Source organism: Cyprinodon tularosa, unplaced genomic scaffold (assembly GCF_016077235.1).
Source record: "Cyprinodon tularosa strain WSP-4 unplaced genomic scaffold, ASM1607723v1 ctg172, whole genome shotgun sequence".
NCBI classification, from domain to species: domain Eukaryota; kingdom Metazoa; phylum Chordata; class Actinopteri; order Cyprinodontiformes; family Cyprinodontidae; genus Cyprinodon; species Cyprinodon tularosa.
The window spans coordinates 768,018-789,939 of record NW_024038551.1 but is presented as its reverse complement, the minus strand read 5'-3'; the positions used below and the strand labels follow the sequence as shown (position 1 = coordinate 789,939).

Here is a 21,922-nt window from a genome sequence, read left to right as displayed (position 1 = left end):
CATACCAGGAAGTTTTAGAGCACTTCATGCTTCCTGCAGCTGACCAACTTTTTGGAGATGCAGATTTCATTTTCCAACAGGACTTGGCACCTGCACACAGTGCCAAAGCTACCAGTACCTGGTTGAAGGACCATGGTATCCCTGTTCTTAATTGGCCAGCAAACTCTCCTGACCTTAACCCCATAGAAAATCTATGGGGTATTGTGAAGAAGAAGATGCAATACACCAGACCCAACAATTCAGAAGAGCTAAAAGCCACTATTAGAGCAACCTGGGCTATCATAACACCTGAGCAGTGCCACAGACTGATCGACTCCATGCCACGCCGCATTGCTGCAGTAATACAGGCCAAAGGAGGCCCAACTAAATACTGAGTGCTGTACATGCTCATACTTTTCATGTTCATACTTTTCAGTTGGCCAACATTTCTATAAATCCTTTGTTTTTATTGGTCTTCAGTAATATTCTAATTTTCTGATATGATGAATTTGAGATTTTCATTTGTTGTCATTTGTAATCATCAAAATTAAACAAAATAAACATCTGAAATATATGAGTTTGTATGTAATGTATGAATATAATATACAAGTTTCACTTTTTAAATGGAATTACTGAAATCAATCTACTTTTTCATGATATTCTAATTTTATGACCAGCACCTGTAAGTTTGTTGTCTGGAAGTTTTGTTGTATCAAAAAAGAAAATTCAACAGAATATATTGGCGGAAATGAACCTAAGGGAATGTGAATTAAACCGTTACCATGGAGATTGATGACGGATGTTTGATAGAACAGAATATTTTTCTATGCTGGAAAAAAATCTGCTTGTTTTATAGATTATATTTATTGATCCACTGAAGGATTAAAATAATCAAACTATGATTTCATCAATTTAAAATATAATCAGTGTAAACAAAAGCAAACATAATACTGGAAGATATTTTTCGATGTATTATTCTATACAAAGTAATAAAAAGAGAACCTGGTCTATAGAGACAACACCAGATGTAAATCTTTACTTTTTATTTACTGTTTTCATTATCTTTATTTTTTCAGGTACAGTACAATTTAAATTTTTGCCCATTGGCACTCTAGACTCTCTTCAGTACAGCTCTCAAGACATTTCCATCTTTAAAGTGCAGTAGTGATGAAATGTAATCATTTGATGCAGCAAGCACAGATCTAACAGCCTTCTTTAATCGTCAGGCTTCTGATCCACAAAAATTAAAATTATAAAACAGATAAAATTAAAATAAAATAGGTGAAATACATGATTAGATTGGTGTTCTCAGTGATGTTCAGTGGTGTTCTCAGTTCTCAGTGGGTGTAAAGGTGGTAAAACTTATTTCACTCATTCTGTGTGGACAGCAATGATTTAAATCGATAACAACTGAACCAAACTGTAAGTTAAAGAAAAGCATGCAGCTTTGTCTGTTTTTTTCCTTCTTTTTTTTTAGATTTGATCTTGTTTTCAGATTGTTATCGGGGCTGCAGTTCTGCCAGCAGCCACAGGGCGGTGCTGTTTTCCCGCGTGCAGAACTCCCAGTATTTGGTGAAAGACTATATGTTGTAAAAATCTTCCAAACTCTTTCTTTTTTCTCCGGTTTTTTGGATCTTTTTTGGGGATCCTGGAGTGGATGTATGCAACTGTGAGGACTTTTCCCTCCGTGTTCTGGTGATCCGGTCCCTGTTCGGCAGGTTTGGACCGCTGTTTAACAGAATTTAGATCTGTGGTTGGAGGTTTTACAGCAAAAACAAGTTAGCTCAACAGCTAATCCTCAAAGTCCCGAGCGGCTTTAAAGAGTCGCCGCCGGAGGTAAACAGCCCGCTGGGGTTGAAGTTTACCCGCTAACCGAACTTTATCCTCGGTGTTTACAGATTTCACGTCGGTTCGACGTTTTTCTGTTTACGCGAAGCACCAGCTGGTTCGCTTCTGTGGGGATAAATGTCGCTCAGGTCCGCGTCCCCTCTCAGAACCGGAGGGTTTCTGCGCTGGAAAATGCGATAAAGCGCCGCGGCTCCGGTGTTGTGTCCGCTGACGCGGCGGCTCTGCCTCTGCTGCCAGTGAGGCCTGCAGGTCAGGCTTCCGCCGGGCTACAGTACAGCCCCCAGCCGCAGTAGGAGTGTCAGAGGTCGGCTCAGCACGCAGCCAGCGCTGGGCCCGCGCGCGGAGGAATGGAACGGATGGAAGTGGACCAATGCGCAGGCGCAGGAGGCGGGGCCCTTCGCAGATCCAACAGCGCCCCCATGATAACTAACGTCAGGTGAGTGGTACTGCACCACACAACAAAAGTAATTTAATGATATTTATTTCTGCTTTTCGGGATTATTGATTATAGTTCCTGTAAATTTTCATGACGGATATTAAACCGGAATAAATAGCAAATATTCCAGTAAGTTTTAAAATCTGCATTTTTATTTTCTAGTCTCTTTTCCAAGCTCTCCTGTATTGTTAAAATGACAAATATAACAAATTCAAAATGTTGCTGTTTGAATGCACTTAAAATGACAAAGTAAGGCTTAAAACACGTTAAATATTTTTTAATAAATGTGGAAAAAAATATTTATCCCCTAAATACTCAGATGGAGACGTTAGTCTAAGGGTCACCAACACTTTTAAGCCAAGGGCCTTAAAAGGGTCTTTCAGTCCAGAAGAAAAGGTTTGTATGTTTTCCCTAATTAGGTGTGGATCAGAACCAAAGAAGATCCTGGCTTTCTCAGCATCTTAAGATGAACATGTCAGCTAATATGATAAAGATGAGACTAACGTCACCTGTCCTTCTGTCCCACAGTGACGGGATGACCGTGTTCAGCCCGGTGTCCTCGGCCCGGTACAGGCGCAGCAGTGTGTCCATCAACCCGTCACAGGTGGGTAAAGATGGCCGCCTCTAGAACAGACCACTGATCTCTATTTATTCACTGGATTGCTGGTTGCCCGAAAAAAGTGAAGCCACTGTCTACCATAGTGGTACTCCTCACTCCCACAGAGACACGCAGTAAAAATACCTACATGTGTAGCATTTGGCTGCAGAAACAAGCAGATTGCCAGCTGTAGGAAGATGTTCCACAGGTAATTTCACAGTCAGTGGATGAACTAACCAAGAAAATCAATATATATGCTGATTTATCCCATAGAATAATATGAAGTGTAACATTAGTCTGAATATTTCAGACATTAACTGAGTTCACCATTGACTGTCTAAAGTTAAAAAACATAAATAGTAAATAGAAAGTAATTTACAGTGAAGTGTTAATGTAGTAATTCTTTATTAAGTGGATGATGCCATTGTTTTTGTAGTGTTTGTTGTATTTCTCATTTAAAAAAGTCAAGAGCTGAAATATATTGCATGTTATGTTGATGTAAAAAAAGCAACTTAAACATTTGACCCATATATCTATCTATCTATCTATCTATATATATATATATATATATATATATATATATATATATATAGAGCATGCATTACCAGACATGTAAGATGTAATTACAATAACGATGTAATCAATACATGTATATTACATGTACATCATCAATTTAGCACTTCAGGCACATCTGTAGGATTGTACAATATGTTATATTACATGATTTATAGAGTTTATTGACTTCATAATGATTATGCAATGTGATTTGCCCTTTTTTTTTACCATATGTTAAAGTAATCTACGTCTACATCTTACGTCCCCCTGAAAATGAGAACATCATCGTTGTCCGATGCTGTAGCGCACGTATGTTTACATTTTGACTGGTCTAACAAGGGAGTACCAATATGGCCGCCGGTGACTTTACTTTAACCCCATACTACCAATGGGCAATTAGCAAACCAGTGAAGATCAGTGGAACAGACTTGTAGACTCTGAGCGGGAGACCCCTCTGATCCGGCTCCGCAGAGGCCCAATAAAATAGAATTAGATAAGAACCTGAGAGGCAGACGCATCGGAACCAAAAGCTGATAGGTTCAGATGTGGGTTCATCTATTGGGGGTTCTAGACGTTGAAACCAGACTGAAACATTTCTGGCTGTTCTGCTGACAGCAGAACCTCCAGAACCAGGATCACCTCCCAGAGAGGTTTGGTTTACATTTAGTTCTACTAGAAGGCCGGCCCATAAAGTTCTCGTGGGCAGAACTTAATGGTTCCAGGGGATCCTAAGCCAGCTGGTCCAGTCCTCCCAGAACCAGATTTCCCATGGTTCTGTTTTCATTTGAGTTTAAATGTTGTAGAACAGCTTCAGAGTCCTGCTTGGTTGGAGGTTCGATGGCCCGGCTCCTCATGGCAGCACATGGAACCAAAGGGTCCAGAAGAACCTCCCTGTAGTTCTGGAGAAGCCAGTTCTTCTCCTTCAGTCTGTCTCTCTGTGTCCTCCCTCAGGTCGTCCCCTTGTCTCCTTTCTCTCTGGGCGGAGACAGACTGGACCACAAGAGGCCGGTGAGTCAGCCTGGTTCTGGTCCTCCCATTACTCCCATTCCTCCCATCACAGGCTGTTGAGGAGCTCAGATTCACTGGTTTTGTGTTTGATGCAGGAGGAGAACATGGAGGGGATGCAGCGCGGGAACATGCATCGACTCAGGTAAGAGAACCGACCCGACCCGCCGTCAGAGTCTCATCCTGCTCAGACTCACCACTGCTCTGCTCTGCCTCCCAGTCCGTCCCGTCTGGTTCCAGCTCCTCCAGTCAGCCACTGGCATGGCCACACCTCCACGGTGAGCGCTCTGCTCTTATTTTGAAGGAAGCTGTAGTTTCCTGTCTGGATGTTTGGTTGTTCTGGGCCAAAACATCTGACTGAATCCAACACTTGATCCAGATTCACATCCTCTGTTTCAGGGAGTTTCCGCTGAATCCAGATCAGGCAATTTCAGATCACGATCCGAGAGATCCAGTCCAAATGGACTCAAACGTAGTCAAGTTTGGGTTTTCAATTTAGTCTGAATTAGATCATTTATCAAATAAGATCCAGATTAAGTTATGGGTTTTATATTCAGACGGAAACCAGTTCAGGTTAGAGACACAACAGAATTAAACCCAGTTTTAATCCCAATTACAACAGCAGGATCTTAGTTTAGAATGAATCCAGTTTTAAACCTTTACAGTCAGTTTATGTTAAGCCATCAGGTTCATACAGTTTACACTGGATCTGGATTGGGGAGTTCAGACATAATCCAGATCACTCTGAAAACTAGTATGGTTGACTGAATCTGCAGTAGGTTTAGAATGGATCTGGTCAAAACAATCTGGAATATTAGAACTGAAAGCTGCTTTAGAAACCAAATTAAAGTCTTTCAATAAAAGTCTGCATCCAGATCTGACATTTCATTGTTAATTTAAACTAAACTAGATCAGTTTTGATTGCGTGTTTTTCAGAGGCTGAGATAAATTTGATTCAAAAATCTGGATCATCTAGAGGCTTTAAAGTTAGAGTTTATCCAATGAGATTTCAGATGAATTTTTGTGTTCAGAAAAAAGGTTTTATTATGAAGAATTAATCCAGATTAATTAAAAACCTGATTTACCGTTAACATGCTTAAACCTTAATCCAGATGGATTTAGATGAATCTAAACTAGATTGTTGGCGGTTTACACTGATCCAGACCCCCGTTTCTATCTCCTGCAGTGGAGCCCGTCTCAGGACAGCGGCGTGACGCCCAACTCGTCCCCCAGTCCCACGCGGAGGTTCAGGTTCAAACCAGCTCAGTCAGTCGGTTTAATTCTGGAAGGTTCTGTCTGAATCAGTGCTCTGACGTTTGTGTTGGTGTCCAACAGACCCGCGGTCAGCGCCAGCGTCAGATGGCCTGTGCTGACGCCGCTGAAGAGGAAAGGTAGCTTTCAGAACCGCCGTTAGAACCTCTGAACAAACTGAGGGGGCCTCCAGATCTAACCCGTCACACGCTCCTGTTTTCCAGGCGGTGTGGACTCAGACGGACCTCCGAAGAAGCTTTTTGTTGCCGGGGTAACAGACCCCTCCCACCGCAGCAGCAGCTACACCGTCAGGTAACGGTCAGCTGAGATTGTGGCTAACCCTGAGAACCAGTCGGTCCTAGAAACTCATCCCGCTTCTCCGTCTCCGTCTCAGTGTCTCGCAGTCGTCGCTGGATTCTCCGCCTGTAGGGGGCAGCGGTCTTCAGCCCCGCCCACTCTCTCTGTCTCCTCCTCCCGCCTTCACCCCCCACCAGCACCAGGGACACTAGAGCTCCACCTGTGGCACCAGCAGGACCAGCAGCTTCACCGCACCTTATTTTCTACCCAATCATTTGCCAGAATCACTGTAAGCCCTGCCTCTTCCTGCAGACATGTTGGACAGACACCCTCAGCCCAGAACCCAGCTCTGGCTGGACATGAGGACATGCTGAGGACACGCTGGTTGTGTCCCTCAGATGAGGACGGCAACATGTAGAAGCAGCTAAATCAGGACCAGGAAGTGTGGGTCCAGGCTTCCTTTGCTCAGATCTCCATTCAGAGCAGATGGTTCTGGTTCTGCTGGTCCAGTTTCAGGCAGTTCCTGTTGAGCCGGGACTTGGAGAAATGCTGGCGGAAGAACTTCAGCAGAACCTTTAGGTCATTTGGTCGGAGCCGTTTTTATCGGAGAGGTTCTGAGAGCATCCGGATCTGCCTGGACTTCCAGAACCAGAATCCAAACCAAAGCTGAGGCTGGAGCCTCCAGAAGGTTGAGAGAAGCTTCCATTCAGGGTTGGTTTGCTATACGGCTCATTCTGGGTCTGGTTCTGAACTGGACCCTGTGTTAATAATGTATCTATATGTACATAGTAGACTCGATTCGGTCTTCTCCTCTCTCATGTTTCCATGACGATGTTTAATTTCAAACTTGGACGCGTAGAACCCTCTGATCCGGCCCAGTTCCACCACAGTGAGGTAACGGTGCAGCCTGGACAACAGGTGGCGCTGTAGGATTCATGGTCACCAGAACGTACTGAGTCTCTGATAACCCGGTGCGTTTTCTTTTGGTTGAAAACCTGGATCCACCTCTTGGTCCAGAAACCTGTAGAACCCCAGCAGAACAGCTCTGCACTGATGGTTCTGCTCAGCCCAGGTCTGGGCTTTGACTAGGCCAGATTCTGTTCTTCAGCAGCAGTTCTGCTGCTGTTTGGATCTGTTGATGGACTCTAGGATCAATTGGCAGCAGTTGCTGCTGAAGCAGAACCAGCCCATATCACCACCTGCCGCCGCCGTGCTTTACAGCTGGAAGCGGTGAGGTTCTGCTGGGTTTAACAGTGCTCCATCCAGGGTATCTGTACCGTGTTGGAGGCTGAATGGACTTTCTGTTACCATGACAACGGAAACATTTCCACCCGCTGTGCCGGATGGAAACAGAACCGGTCCAGATTCCGGACATTTTTGGAGTAAAGCGTTCCGAATCCAAAACCCAAAAGTTCTAACCTGAAGCGATTTTGCACATATTCCTGGTTCTTGTCAGAACCGCCACCATGCTGATGGTTTCTGGTAATAACCGACGGGTCCAGTTCTGAAGCCTGTGAACCTCAGCCGGACCCATAGACTGCAGAGCTGTGAGGCCTCCAGAACCTGGCCCGGTTCTGGATCAGCTTCCAGCCTTTGCTCTTTGCATTGTTCATATTTCTACTTCCATTCATCGCTGTGCCTGAAGGCGGGAATTCAGACGGCCGGAACCGGCCAGCATCTGACCCAGAATAGAACATTTCCAAGTGTCTTTATTTCCACAAAAAGAACATGAACTGGACCGGACCTTTGCTGCTTCCTGCTTTATTTCTGACCTGGTTACCATCCCAAGAGAGTCCGATCCTCTTCAAAGAACCTGGTTCTGAGTGGGCCAGGTGCCGGATCTGGAGCAGAGCTTATAAAGGGAAGGTTCTGGAGCAGATTGGACTCTCTGTGGTACCGTTGCTGTTCTGTAGCTTTATGTCGACTTTTTGTGGATTATTTTCTTATTTGCACATCTCTGTTACTGACGGAACCATGAAGTGGGTCGGTTCTGGTGCCGGAGAACCCGAGGATTCTGCTTCAAAGAAGCTTTAAGCCAAATAGAAAAAAAGCGGACCTACTGTTCTGCTTCTGCTCACGGTCCGTTTGGACCTCATTTCTGAGCAGAACCGAATGTTGTAGCAAAGACAGTTTCAGTATTAAAGGCGTTTTACTCTGGAAGCCCAAAGTCAGTCTGTGGTTCCCTGGTTGGGCTCAGATTTCAGGTTCTTCAGAACCGGGTCTGGGCCAAATGTAAAAGCATAGTTTTGGATCTGAGCGGTACCGGTCTTCCAGAGTGAGATCCAGGTTTAAAAAGGGCTGCTGGGTTTGGGTCGACTAAGGGAACCAGAAGCACATGTAAATAGTTCTGTTGGTTCCGTCGGCCCAGATAAGACGGATTTTTATTGTTCTCCATAAATATCATCTATATTGTTTATTAAATTTACCATTAAAATAAAGTCTGAACAAAACAGAACCAGTGTCTTTGTTTGAATCGGACCTTTTCTCCTCAGTTCAGACCGGACCCAGGTTCTGGGTTTGTTGGTAGAAGGAAAAACGCTAGAGGTCTGGTGAAGATCGTCCAGAACAAGAACCTCAAACGGGTTGAAATGGGTTTGTCCTTCACCTGGAGAACCGTCTGGGAATCCGGGTCGGACCACGGGACGGGCCGCCTGGTGCAGGTCGATCCAAAGAAATCCTTAGGGATGGTTCTGGTTCTACCTCTGGAGGAAAACATATCGGCCTAGAGCTAAAAAGAGTCCACTGGACTTTGTTTCCAAGTTGGAAGACGTTTTGCTTCCAATCCAGGAAGTTTCTTCAATTCAAAATGTCTTTGACTCCAGGAAGTTCCTGGACGGGAAGCGAAACGTCTTGCAACTTGGAAACAAAGTCCAGTGGACTGTTTTTAATTTTCTTTTTTTTTTGGAATGACGGAGGATCTTTTCCAGCATTTTCACCTTTTAGAACCGACTCCAGATGTTCAGAAAAAAAAACATCCCTGTGAGAAGAACATAGACAGAAGAACATCTAGATGCAAACAGCCGTTTTATTTTCACTGGAGGTCAGAAGATCAGAACCGGGTCAGAAGATCAGAACCGGCTCGGTCTCCTGGACTGTCAGACCCACCGCTGGTTTCTATCTGGCTCTCAGTACAAACCGGGTCAAAGAAGGAGTCCGAATGTGGAGACGGAACCCAGAGATCCTAAGATCGTCTGCAGCTCGACGCCTCAAACTGAAAACTAAATCCGACTCGAAGACCTCGTCATCTTCCACAATAAAACGGTTCTGAAGACAAACATTGGCGGGCTGCTGGGCTTCAAAATAAAAGCGTGGAAGGAAGGGGGGCGGAGCTTCTGCACAGAGGTCAGCGGGACAGAAGAGGGAGGTCACTGGAGTTCATGATGAGGCTGGAGTCCAGATTCAGGCTCTCTGAGGAACAAGAGGAAGACGGTTAGAGCCGAGGTCATCAGGGGTTCCTGAAGGAGAAACGGGTCAGAACCGTCCATGAACCCGACCGGGTCAGAACCGTCCATATATCTAACAGCATCTTCAACCAACCTTGGTCAAAGTTGAGCTTCTTGTTGGAGGACCCGTCTCCCAGTCCTTCGATGTCCACCAGGTCGCTGTTGACGTCTGAGTCGTTCAGAGCGCTGAGCGTCACGTCTGCAGGAGGAAGGAAGAAGATCAGAACCCGGACAGAACCGCATCGTTGGCTCAGAACCACCAGAGGTTAAACCCGCTCTCACCTGCCGTTTTCTGCTTTTTAATGGGCGGGGCTAATGACGGGCTGTTCTGCATCCCCGTTGCCACGACGACCTGCGAGGTCGGCACGTTGATCATGGCGGGGGCGGCCGGGGCGGGGCTGGGCGCCATGGGAACGGACGCCTTTTTGACGGTTTTCTTGGGCGATTCGGTGGAAATGGGGACCCTGCTGTCCTCGTACAGCTTCCGCTTCACCGTGCTCTTTATCTGAGCGCTGCAGAGGAAGAAGAACGGCCGTCAGCCAATCAGGTTCAACCATCAATCGAGGCCCAGAGAATCAAGAAAACCGACTAGATGACATCAGACACAGAATGACCAACATGAGCCATGATGAGTCGCCAGCTAACATCCTATTAGCCTCCATTCAGGTGAGGAAATCTGGACCCGTTGGTATTAAACCTGAATAATCGGGTTTTTCCTTCTCCGTCCGACTGCAGGTGGAACTTCCTGCTCCGCCTCTAAACACCTCAGCTCAGACATGAACATCACGGCAGCCTGGAGCTCAGAGGCCTCCAGTCCACACCCCTCAGAGCTTTATGCTAATGATAGCGTCTATCACCATGACGATCCTCCATGTTTCCTCCCGGTTTGGCGGCAGAGCTGCTGCTGAACGGGTTTCTTAAAGCAGGTCCTGAATGAGAGGAGCTGCTCCCTGAAGACTTACACGGTGCGCTCTTTGATCACAGTGCTGATGTTGTTGAGGTCGTCTCCAAAGCGACGCACGGCACATCGCAGCATCTCGATCTCCGTCTCCGTCCATTTGGCTCTGAGGACGAACACAGCGGCACTTCAGTTCAGCTTGTCCTGCCTGTAAAGAACCGAGCTGCTGCTTGTTCTGCTTTCAGGGGGAATAACAGCTGAATGGGGCGCTAAAGATGATGGCGAGAATGATGACGGCCCAGATCGGTGCCGTCTGTGAGGGACTCCATCGATTCAACAAACTGAGTTTGGTTAATAGGAAACGTAAGCTAACATTTCAGATACAAAAAATTAGCCAAACAAAATGTTTAATGACTGCAGGTTTAAGAACAGGAAGTGAGATGGCAGAGCTCAGGTGTTACCAGGTCCTAGTAGCGCCATGATAGAGCTGACAAACGGCATCTTCTCTGCTTACATTTCTAGGATTCAAGTCAATAAAAGCTAAGAAAGATGAACTCAATCTAGGGTTGATGCTTTAACACTTTATAAGGCAAGTTAACGTTTTTGATCCCTTACAAACAGAGTTCCCTTCGTCCCTCAGTGAGGTCTAGAAACACAAGATCTATATCCAGCCATTCAGCAAAGATACTGCTACATGGCTGTGCATCTTATTGTCGCATTTGACCAATTAGATGAGCTCTTGAATATATTACCTACTGTAAAGTAAGTTGGAAAAAAGATAAAACGCTAATTGAAAAGTTAAAAAGTAAAGTTAATAAGCCTAGTTAAAAATTATATTAGGTTTAGAAAGTAAAAAATGTAAGAGCCAGTATCGGCTTTAATGCCTCTAAGGTGATGTAAAAAATTTATTTCTTTCACTTTCAGAGTGTTTATCTTGAATTTCTTATAAAAGCACTTTTTTATTGATATATTTGGGTAAGTTTGCGTTTCTTGTTTTACATTGACAGTAATGTTTGGCATCAAAATATAAATTTTTTCAATGTTACAAAGATAATAAGGTCTTGTCCTGGATTCCAATAACACTATTGGCTTGACATTTTAATTTTCAAAGCATTTCACTGAGCGCTCTATAAAGGGTTAATAAAGCAAATAGAAATGATAAGTTATAAGTAAGTTATAAACTGATAAGTTATGTTTGGTTTGGTTGGCATTAGCAGGCCTGGTAATTGGCTAACAAACAGTACAGAAGGAGTGTGCCGCTTACTGGCAAGAAGGAGTTAAAGTTGTAGTAATCAACTTCAAATCCTGTGTATTTATTTATTTAAATCCTACCAAAGAGGCAGGACATAAAGTTAGATTAATAACAGTTTATCTTTTTCTAGATAACTAACAGGATGACTAGTAATGATTGTGGTTTGGAAACAGCTGTAGTCATGATGTTTGCTGGGATTATGTACCTAAACGGAGAAGAGAACTTTTTATAGATCCGATTTAACATTGTTTAGCGATCTAACGAGTTCAGCCTCCATCTCAGCTGCCTGCAGAGTTTGAAATGTCTCAGTTATTGCAAGGATCAGAGGTTATCAGAGTGTGTCGGGGTCTCACCCTGCAGGGCTGGAGTCAGACACCGGATGCAGCTGCATGGTCAGCTCGCCCAGCTTCGTGAAAGCAGCTCCAGCTGCTGAGAAGATTTCCCCAACCTGCAGAGAACCAACATAGAAGCTGTTAATAAGATTGTACCATGTTCCTCCCTAGGAACTGCTTCTGGGGCTCAGGAACAATTTTGTTTTTCTTTTAATAATCTGAATGATAGTTTCTTTTCTTCTCTCTAACCTCCCAAATGTGCACAGAACAACAACTATATTTATCTATAAAAGATTGTATTCTATTTCAAATAACCAATATGAGCTGATCTTAAATAAGAAGCTGTCAAAGGAGCATAACTGGAAGCCTAGTTAATTTTGTCTTTGTTTTCATATTAGAAGAACCTTTGCAGCAGGACCGTATCTGCTGCATGTCTGGAGCTTTAAATGTGAATGTTAGCCTGATGTGTTTGGAAATATTCAAGAGAATTAAAACCAGGGCCGTCACTAGGTTTGAGAGACATGGGTGGCTTAGCCCCTAGGTAAGAAATTTTTTCAGTGCACTTTCTAAGGCGCTGTCTATAAATTCATTATTTTAAGAGCAACATACCTGGGAAACACTTCCCTCACTAATGCTACTTCACCAACTAAACTACACCAGTTAAAATGTGCTAAATTACAAAGAGTAAATGGTAGGTGCCATGCATTACTGCATAAATGGAAGAAGGCAAGTGGTTCGCCACTCATCATAATGGAAACCTTCTACAGAAGACAGTTGTCTAACCAACAGACTCCCAACATCTTCATAAACCCTTAACCTGGCCATTCATCTTTCCCCATCTCCCCTGCACCCACAACCTGTCAGGAACCCCTGTCTGCTTTGCAATAACCCTGTTTCTGTGTGTGTGCTTGGTGTGTGTGTGTGACCTGGACTTTGGCATGTCTTTCTCTACACCTGGCACAGAGAGAAACACATATATATGAGGAACTTAACAATAAATGCAGCATTATCTTTGATAGATTTCTGCTTAATCTAAAGTTTAACCACAAAATACAAGTTGCATAAATGGACAGTAGGCAATAGGCAATAGCATCATTGCAAAGAAGGATATCCTTGAGACTTTTTCACATCAGTCTGACAAAGTTTTAATGCAAATAAAGGAAGTATTTTTAAGTACAATGTATTAATGAAAACACAAAATCAACAGTATATGAAACGTACAACTTAGAACTATAGTCAACCCAAGGAAGCACTACCATATCACACAGTGTCGCCCTATCAGACTGGTGGCACATAGATATGGGAGAATTATCCTGCCATAATGCAAGAGCACATAACTTCAATTAGAGAAAAGAATTTCATCTTCTTGCACTCAAAACTTATAATGCTCACACTCAAAACATGCGCTCTCTCTCAAATATTTTCTCTTCTCTCAAAAATCTTTGTTTCTTCTCTCAGATTTAAACAGATATTTTCTATATTATCACAGATACAGGTGCTGGTCATAAAATTAGAATATCATGAAAAAGTAGATTGATTTCAGTAATTCCATTTAAAAAGTGAAACTTGTATATTATATTCATACATTACATACAAACTCATATATTTCAGATGTTTATTTTGTTTAATTTTGATGATTACAAATGACAACAAATGAAAATCTCAAATTCATCATATCAGAAAATTAGAATATTACTGAAGACCAATAAAAACAAAGGATTTATAGAAATGTTGGCCAACTGAAAAGTATGAACATGAAAAGTATGAGCATGTACAGCACTCAGTATTTAGTTGGGCCTCCTTTGGCCTGTATTACTGCAGCAATGCGGCGTGGCATGGAGTCGATCAGTCTGTGGCACTGCTCAGGTGTTATGATAGCCCAGGTTGCTCTAATAGTGGCTTTTAGCTCTTCTGAATTGTTGGGTCTGGTGTATTGCATCTTCTTCTTCACAATACCCCATAGATTTTCTATGGGGTTAAGGTCAGGAGAGTTTGCTGGCCAATTAAGAACAGGGATACCATGGTCCTTCAACCAGGTACTGGTAGCTTTGGCACTGTGTGCAGGTGCCAAGTCCTGTTGGAAAATGAAATCTGCATCTCCAAAAAGTTGGTCAGCTGCAGGAAGCATGAAGTGCTCTAAAACTTCCTGGTATGTGGCTGCGTTGACCCTGGACCTCAGAAAACACAATGGACCAACACCAGCAGATGACATGGCACCCCAAACCATCACTGACTGTGGAAACTTTACACTGGACTTCAAGCAACGTGGATGAAGTGCCTCTCTTCTTTTCCTCCAGACTCTGGGACCTTGATTTCCAAAGGAAATGCAAAATTTACTTTCATCAGAGAACATGACTTTGGACCACTCACCAGCAGTCCAGTCCTGTTTCTCTTTAGCCCAGGCAAGACGCTTCTGACGCTGTCTGTGGTTCAAGAGTGGCTTGACACAAGGAATGCGACAGCAGAAACCCATGTCTTTCATACGTCTGTGTGTGGTGGTTCTTGAAGCACTCACTCCAGCTGCAGTCCACTCTTTGTGAATCTCCCCCACATTTTTGAATGGGTTTTGTTTCACAATCCTCTCCAGGGTGCGGTTATCTCTCTTGCTTGTACACTTTTTTCGACCACAGCTTTTCCTTCCCTTCGCCTCTCTATTAATGTGCTTGGACACTGAGCTCTGTGAACAGCCAGCCTCTTTAGCGATGACCTTTTGTGTCTTGCCCTCCTTGTGCAAGGTGTCGATGGTCGTCTTTTGGACAACTGTCAAGTCAGCAGTCTTCCCCATGATTGTGTAGCCTATAGAACTAGACTGAAAGACCATTTAAAGGCTTTTGCAGGTGGTTTGAGTTAATTAGCTGATTAGAGTGTGGCACCAGGGGCCATCAATTTTGAACCTTTTCACAATATTCTAATTTTCTGATATGATGAATTTGAGATTTTCATTTGTTGTCATTTGTAATCATCAAAATTAAACAAAATAAACATCTGAGATATATGAGTTTGTATGTAATGTATGAATATAATATACAAGTTTCACTTTTTAAATGGAATTACTGAAATCAATCTACTTTTTCATGATATTCTAATTTTATGACCAGCACCTGTATTTTTTCCTCTCGCTTGCCTCCATCTCCGCTCTGCACGGGTCTCAGTTACGCTCTGCTTGCGGATTTGTTTTGCTCTCTCAGACTGCAGTTGGATCGTTGCCTAGCAACCTTTCCAGCCATTAGAACGACAGCCTCGGAAAAGGTGCGCTTGTTTAACCCTACGGAGTGTGCCTGTGCTACTACGCCACTTATAAAGCGTCAGCTGAAACTGCTATTTACAGTAGTTTTGTGGCTGATTGTTGTTTAGAAATAGAAAACCTGGTTTCATTTCTTAGTTTTGCCCTGGATTTTGTAGCGTTTGTGGACGCTACGTCGCTACTTGATCAAAACAATAACGTCGCTACAGGAAAGTTACTTGATAAATAAAGCAGCGACGCTACGGTCAAGCTACTTGAAAATGTAGTTAAACTAATAGCTTCGCTACATGTAGCGGCGCTACTGCCCATCACTGCTCCTGTGACAAAACTATTATAATGATGCTAGTAGGCTACAACAACATCGTGTTTTCCCACACCACTGACTTTGTTCACCATGGTAACGTAATTCCTACTGAATCAGACAAGCTATTAGGCCTATATTGTCTCTTTCCTCACTCCAGGTAAAGTGAAGAAAATGTAAACCGCTGACATCAAATGGCAAACTCACCGTATGTATCTGCACGCAACCATAACTTTCCTAATCAAGCTCGATGACTGTGTGGAGATTCAAAGGGCGCGCTGTTGCTGCACTGCACAGCTGCTATGGTCCAGTTGATGGCCGTGTACCACGTGACGTGACGCTGGACGCGGAGCCAATGAAGGAAATGAATATCCCAACGATATTAATAATTGTATAAATAATTGTGTTTGTAAATAAACTAACAGGAACTTATCTTCAGATTAACTTGCCTTCTTGGTGGCTCGTTTTCAGTGCTTTACTGCAATTGTTTGGGGTTATATGGAAAAAAAAATCAATAAATAAAAAAATAACAATAAAAATCGCAAAATAATTATGGGGTGGCTAATACCAACGAAGGGATGACTTCAGCCACCCTAAAATAGGTCTAGCCACGTCCCTGATTAAAACCATGACTTCTAAGGGCAGATCAGTCAGTCTGTTTGAGCTCTTCATTGATTCTGTGACAAAGAATCAAAATAATCTAGATTTAGGAGAGCAGACACTGGCTGCACATCACCAACAGGGTCACCATGGCAACGGACCTTGCGTAGCAGCATACAGGAACTGAGTGGGAAAATTTAGGGATGCCCTTAATATATGAATAATAAAGTCTATGGTGGTAATCATAAATAAAGCCTGAAACAGGAATTTATTTCGATTTTCATACAGTGTTTAAAAAGCAGCAGGGAGGTTATTGTTTTATTTCAGGAATAATTAAGAATCAATAAAGTTATTGTGAGCCGATTTAATCTGTAAACTGTACCAATTCAAGCCGAACAAAAATATTTGTCTTTGTAATGAATTTAAACGTTTTATAACAAAAACGTTCTAAAATTACAACATTTCTGAATTCAATTCTGTGCGCAGCGGGGAGGTTAGCTCATTGATGGATCGGACCATTTAAGAAATTGAAAAAAAACAGGAAAAAAAAAACTGGGAGCAGCTTACCTTAGCAGAGGCCGACGTCATTTTTTAAAACCACTTTGTGTGTTTAAACTTAATCACAAAAAAAACACAAAACTACCAGAATAGTTAGCCACAATTAGCCTTAGTTAGCCCGCTGCTGCTAGCGGCCTGTTAGCTCCATCTAAGCCTCACCGCTATTCATTTAAACAGCGCTGAACTGTGGAGGTTTGCAACCAATAGGATGATTTAAGGAAATCGCATAACACTCAAAACACACATGTTTGAAAGAAAAATAACAATATTAAACAACAATGGTAGGTAGACCGGATGTGGCGAACACTGCGCGATTTTAGCAGCTCGATGCTATTGGTCCGTTTCAGGAGGGGAGGCGGAGCTCCGGAAATAACCGAGAAAAGCCGAACGTCGGAGATCAGCTGACTGTGCCGCTCCGTCCTTCAATGGATCGTTTCTGATTTGTTTTGATAATCCGACAGAAAATAGGATTAAATTAATCGATCGGTTGGTCGGTGAACGCGGACATGCCGTCGCTTCTGTTCTGCGGGCCGAAGATGGCCGCCTGCGGGATGGTGATCAGCATCTGGGGGGTCATCATGCTGGTAAGAACCCGATGGGATCCGACTATTTCCTGGACAGAATCTGTTGACGGGATCATTTCGGTTTATATTTATTTAAAACTATTAACGATAGCATTTTGGGGGTCAGTTTAATTCTCAAACTCTATAAGGGCTAAATAATGTAAATTCTACCACAGAGTAATTCATGAGACAGTAGCTAATCAGGAGATAGACGGTAGCCAGGTTGGTTGAACTGAATGTACAGTGACTGCGGACCTGCCTAAGGTGGGGTACGTCTAAACACTGGAGCTGAATTAAACCAGCTGATCTAACATCTGATACTGTTAATCAGACTGTTACTGGTGAACTGGCTGGTTCGGTGTGTTCTGACTGGTTTAGTCCACCGTGTCAGAGTCAGGCGCTTCCCTTTAATGAGTCACGTGACTTTTCCATTCCCCTCATGTGATTCTCCACAGGAGGAAGTCCTTTTATATTCCAGGTTTTCGAACATAGAAACACAGATTGGTCCTCTGCTGCAGAGCTTCAGAGAATAGCACAGCTCTGTCCAGAGCAGCATCTGTGTCCCACAGCATGATGCTGCCACTGCTGTTTCACTGTCAGCTGTCAAGCATTAAGGCTGATCTATACTCAGAAACCAGGCTGCCTCCGCAGACACTCTGCTGCACCTCTCCCAAATAGTTGGTGACCCTCATGTCCCTCTGTTGTCGCACAAACTTGCCCCCGCTTCCTCACCGCCTTGACCGTATCTAGACCTACAGCTGGTTCCTGATTGTCCCTCCTGAGTTGTGGCGTGGAATAAAACATAGCGCAGACCACGCTTTAATATAAGGCATAAATTAAATTGTCTGCAACAAGCTCACTGAGACACACTGCTGCAGGAGGATAACCAGCCCTTTAATTACATTTTTGATATGATTATTGAATATGGGTCACTGTGTGATTGAAGTTACAATTAACTTCTATAAAGAAGTTTTTCAATATTATTATTCAGAGGTTTAGGCCCCCACACCTCATGTTGAGCATCACTGCTTTTTGTCTTCCAGGCGATGTTGGGGATCTTCTTCAGCGCCAAGTCAGCCGTTCTGATCGAAGACGTCCCATTCACCGAGGAGGACATCCTGAACGAGTAAGTCACTAACTAAGCAGAACACGTCCTGCTCTCTCAGGTGGAAAAGGGTTCGCCTAGTTCCAACTAAAGATGGAGGAAGGCAGACTGAGCTTTCTGTACAGGTTTGGGTCATCTGGGCTGGTCCAACGCACTGGAAAAGATGGAAATCTAAATAAGTCATTTGTTCTCGGATTCAGGAAGTAAAGTTTGCCAATGGAATAAGACAATTTACATTGTCTTATTTCAAGTACATAGCATTATCTTATTTTAAGAGTAAAAAACAACACGTTCTATTGGCAAACTACCTCCTTTACCTACTTAAATTAAGAGTAAATACACTTAATTTTAAGAAATTTTTACTTATTTCTGGATTGTTTTTCCAGTGTGCTTCCTGGTCCTGAATCTGATGTTTCTAAACATCTGAAATGATGAAGAACCAATCAAATAGCTGCTGACCTTTGATCAGCCGATAGAAAGACCCTGTAGTTCTTCATCTCAAAGGTGAATCTCCTCCAGGAAGCAGCAACATCCTGTGGGTTCAGTAACATTAGAACGGCTGGAAATTATTTAATCAACTTCCTCTATGCAGGGAATTTTGTTCCATTATTGTTTCAGGCAATTCCACATGTTGTTAACAGACATAAAAAAAGAAAAAAGCAACCCAGAAATTAAACTTTGTTTAGTTTCTCAGATTAATTTTTTTTCTTCACATTTTAGGGTCAAATATATATTTTTTAAAATATTTCCTTTTAAAAGTTCTTTCTATAGATCATTCTCTTTACACAAAGTCTAACTCTTAACCAATTACATTTCTTTGCTAAGTTATAGCAGAATAGAAATGGGTCTTTGCTCCAGCCTCCAGAGGAAGGCCCGCCCCCACAAGGCAAGAGAGTTTGATCTCTGAAGTTCGACTTGAAAAAAGATGAAAATCAGAGAAAACACTAGAGTTGATCTCAACACCTTTTTTCTATTATTAAGAAGTTTTTTAAAGTGTCATTACTGGAGTAGATTTTTTACAAAACTTGTTCTTTGCTTTGAACAAAAATGGAACATAATTCTCGCCATAAATCTGCTGCTTGACTTTCCCTCCATGTAAGATAAAAATGTGCGCTGTAATAAACATACAGAGCTTCTGGTTCTTAAAGGTAAAGTCAGAAGCTGAAGTCGACACATCAGAAACCTGAGAGGCCGTAAATTCCTGATCAGATTGCATCTGGATCAATTGTGGTCACGAAAAACAAAAAAACTGCATCAGTGAGGCTGATGTTTGCTAAAGATCTGAAACATAAATTCAGTTTATTTCTATAGCGCCAATTCACAACACATGTCATCTCAAGGCACTTTACATTTAAACCACATCATCCAGTTAGATTGATTTAAAGTTTTCTATCTAAGGAAAACCAGTTGATTGCATTGACTCAAAGGCATCCCTCATTCTAAGCATGCTTGTAGCGACAGTGGAGAGGAAACACTCCCTTTTAACAGGAAGAAACATCCAGTAGAACCAGGCTCAGTGTGAGCGGCCATCTGCTGAGGCTGACTGGGGTTCAAGGAGACAGAAGCAGGGATATAAAAAGCAGCTGAAAAAGGCACTTTGTCTAGAAAACACACAGCCAGGCAGACGAGCTCCGAGCCAGCTCCGATGTAAGAGAATGAAGAGAGCACATCCAGCCAGTCACAGGCAGAGAAACAGGACTACACTGAAAACCAGGCCGATCTCCAACTTCTATAAACAAAGGTGTTGATGGCAGCAGCACAGCTGATGTTTCTCTCCAGGATGGAGTCACAGCCAAACAGGAACAGACCAGATTTCAGTTTAAAAGCGACTTAAACTGAAGGTTCAGCATAAACCTGGTTCTCCCACAGCTTGTTTAAAGTTAATGTGTTTTATTAGATTTTTTTTCTTTGGATCACCCATCTAATTGGATCAGTACTTTACTAAAACAACCCAGTTTCTGCTCCATCTGAAAACTATAAGGAACTAAATGACTAAAGACATTTTTTAGTGGACGATTATAAAACACGCAAACAAAACTAGATTTTTCTGAGAGCCGCTGATGTCTCCATCTCACAACACTTAGGAAGCCTTTAACCGGGTCGTCTTCAAACAGCCGATGTGGTTTTAGGTTCTGAAACGTTCAAACTGGTTCCTTCTGATGCTAAAGGATCAAACTGTTGTTTTGTTTCCTCCACCCATGATGATGCTAACCGCTCTCTTATCTGTGTCTCACAGTAAGAACCCCCCTCAGGCGATCTACGCCCTCTACAACAGGGTGGGCATCAACTGCTTCATCGCCGCCGCCATCTACGTGGCGGTGGGCGCCATCTCGCTCTGCCAGGTGCGGCTCAACAAGCGGCAGGAGTACATGGTGACATAAGGAGCCTCAGCATGACCTCTGACCCCCTGATGACAGCTCCCACCCCCACCTGCAGTCTCAGATTGATTCCTGGTTAAAGAAGGGGGCGGAGTCAGGCTGGATAATTTATTGTGAATTGAATTGTGTTTCATGTTGATATTTGTTGTTGTTGGATGAAGTGTTGCATCTTTCTTCCTGTTGGACGAGACCAAACCTTCCTGGATTCCTGTCCTCCCAGTCACTGTAACTGGGATTAGTGGTGAAGACGTGTTAAAGTCCTGGATGTTCCTTTCCAATAAAGTTTGAATGTGATTAACTCCACAGTTCATATCGTCATTTTTCACACCAGGGGCCTGTTTCAATAAGGAAGTTCAACCAACTCTGAGTTAAAACTTGAACTCTGAGTTGACTTATCCTGAGATTGGAAACTCTGAGTTTTGGGTTTCAGAACAGCTGAAATGAGTTAGTTCAATCAACTCTAAATTGACTGACTCTGAGTTAAGCGTGTGCACCACAACTATAAAAAGCCATTATCAATGGAGCACAGATATTACAAGTCACCATGGCAACAGTGTCAGACAAAAAAAGGTGTGCATATTTCTCACCAGCAGAACTGGATGTGCTTATGCAAGCATATGCAGAATTTGAACATGTATTTAAAAAAAAAGCAACACGGCTGCAGCGGCGAAGGAGAGAGAGTTAGCTTGGGTGAAAATAGCTGCTCAAGTCAATGCGTAAGTTTACATTTTAATTACTTTTATACAGTGTTGGGTGTAATGAATTAAGTTACTTAAGTCATATATATACTGTAATTAAATTAAAGACTATAAAACAATAGTGGATTTAATATCAAATTTTAAAAGGTATATTTTGATTTGAACTTTCTCCCTCTAGTTACACACTTTGGTCAATTTAAGATTAATTCATGCAATTGAATATTGTTTATTTGAAAGCATTAGAGGTGCAGTTTCTTGTCTCTCCTTGTATTGTTCAAGTGGTTGAGGTTGATTTGGGATTTAGAAAGTAATTAATAGATAATTAATTAGAAAGTAAAACAAATTAGTAAGTAGACCAATACTTTCTAGAGACAGTAATTAATACATTAATCTAATTAGACTTGTTGAAGATAAAATTTGTAGTTAGTAATTAAGAACTATTTTAGAGTAACTTACCCAACTGTTATAATATCAGAGGTGAAACTGGAAGAACAGTATTTTATTAAACCTAATTTAGTTTTCATGGATAGGTGCAATCCTGCAGGCATCAAAAGAACATGGCAGCAGCTGAAAATGAAATA

General features: G+C 42.7%; 3 protein-coding genes across 5 annotated transcripts; 2 read left to right on the top strand and 1 right to left on the bottom strand.

The window, feature by feature from the left end:
• The first annotated feature begins 1,515 nt into the window (after positions 1-1,515).
• LOC119781172 (protein FAM122A) lies at positions 1,516-6,320 on the top strand. Of its 2 annotated transcripts, none has more exons than XM_038281561.1 (9): positions 1,516-2,263; positions 2,792-2,867; positions 4,368-4,424; positions 4,520-4,566; positions 4,642-4,699; positions 5,608-5,666; positions 5,757-5,812; positions 5,897-5,984; positions 6,067-6,320. In XM_038281561.1, exons 1-9 carry the CDS (start codon positions 2,175-2,177, stop codon positions 6,179-6,181), a joined length of 645 nt encoding a protein of 214 aa, XP_038137489.1. In that variant the 5' UTR covers positions 1,516-2,174; the 3' UTR covers positions 6,182-6,320. The 2 variants fall into 2 exon arrangements, with proteins under 2 accessions (XP_038137489.1, XP_038137488.1); XM_038281560.1 differs by having other exon boundaries at positions 1,517-2,263; positions 5,608-5,672.
• A 2,656-nt stretch (positions 6,321-8,976) lies between these two features.
• On the bottom strand, positions 8,977-16,937 carry cunh17orf49 (chromosome unknown C17orf49 homolog). 2 transcript variants are annotated; one of them, XM_038281586.1, is made up of 6 exons: positions 16,607-16,937; positions 11,916-12,010; positions 10,375-10,476; positions 9,695-9,924; positions 9,507-9,611; positions 8,977-9,377 (listed from the first exon to the last, which is right to left on the bottom strand). In XM_038281586.1, exons 1-6 carry the CDS (start codon positions 16,625-16,627, stop codon positions 9,313-9,315), a joined length of 618 nt encoding a protein of 205 aa, XP_038137514.1. In that variant the 5' UTR covers positions 16,628-16,937; the 3' UTR covers positions 8,977-9,312. The 2 variants fall into 2 exon arrangements, with proteins under 2 accessions (XP_038137514.1, XP_038137515.1); XM_038281587.1 differs by lacking the exon at positions 10,375-10,476.
• A 20-nt stretch (positions 16,938-16,957) lies between these two features.
• On the top strand, positions 16,958-20,942 carry rnasekb (ribonuclease, RNase K b). Its single transcript, XM_038281588.1, has 3 exons — positions 16,958-17,181; positions 18,204-18,286; positions 20,502-20,942. The coding sequence occupies exons 1-3, from the start codon at positions 17,104-17,106 to the stop codon at positions 20,644-20,646; spliced, it is 306 nt and encodes a 101-aa protein (XP_038137516.1). The 5' UTR covers positions 16,958-17,103; the 3' UTR covers positions 20,647-20,942.
• Positions 20,943-21,922: the final 980 nt, after the last annotated feature.

Excerpts from the sequence above, each read along its gene's own strand:
- cunh17orf49 (XM_038281586.1), bottom strand. The coding sequence starts at position 16,627 with ATGACGTCGGCCTCTGCTAAG. Across the intron at positions 12,011-16,606 it reads TGACGTCGGCCTCTGCTAAG|GTTGGGGAAATCTTCTCAGC; the intron begins GTAAGCTGCTCC and ends GGTTCTCTGCAG. Across the intron at positions 9,612-9,694 it reads TAAAAAGCAGAAAACGGCAG|ACGTGACGCTCAGCGCTCTG; the intron begins GTGAGAGCGGGT and ends TTCCTCCTGCAG.
- LOC119781172 (XM_038281560.1), top strand. The coding sequence starts at position 2,175 with ATGGAACGGATGGAAGTGGACCAATGCGCAGGCGCAGGAGGCGGGGCC. Across the intron at positions 2,868-4,367 it reads TGTCCATCAACCCGTCACAG|GTCGTCCCCTTGTCTCCTTT; the intron begins GTGGGTAAAGAT and ends GTCCTCCCTCAG. Across the intron at positions 4,425-4,519 it reads GACTGGACCACAAGAGGCCG|GAGGAGAACATGGAGGGGAT; the intron begins GTGAGTCAGCCT and ends TGTTTGATGCAG.
- rnasekb (XM_038281588.1), top strand. The coding sequence starts at position 17,104 with ATGCCGTCGCTTCTGTTCTGCGGGCCGAAGATGGCCGCCTGCGGGATG. Across the intron at positions 17,182-18,203 it reads TCTGGGGGGTCATCATGCTG|GCGATGTTGGGGATCTTCTT; the intron begins GTAAGAACCCGA and ends TTTGTCTTCCAG. Across the intron at positions 18,287-20,501 it reads GAGGAGGACATCCTGAACGA|TAAGAACCCCCCTCAGGCGA; the intron begins GTAAGTCACTAA and ends TGTGTCTCACAG.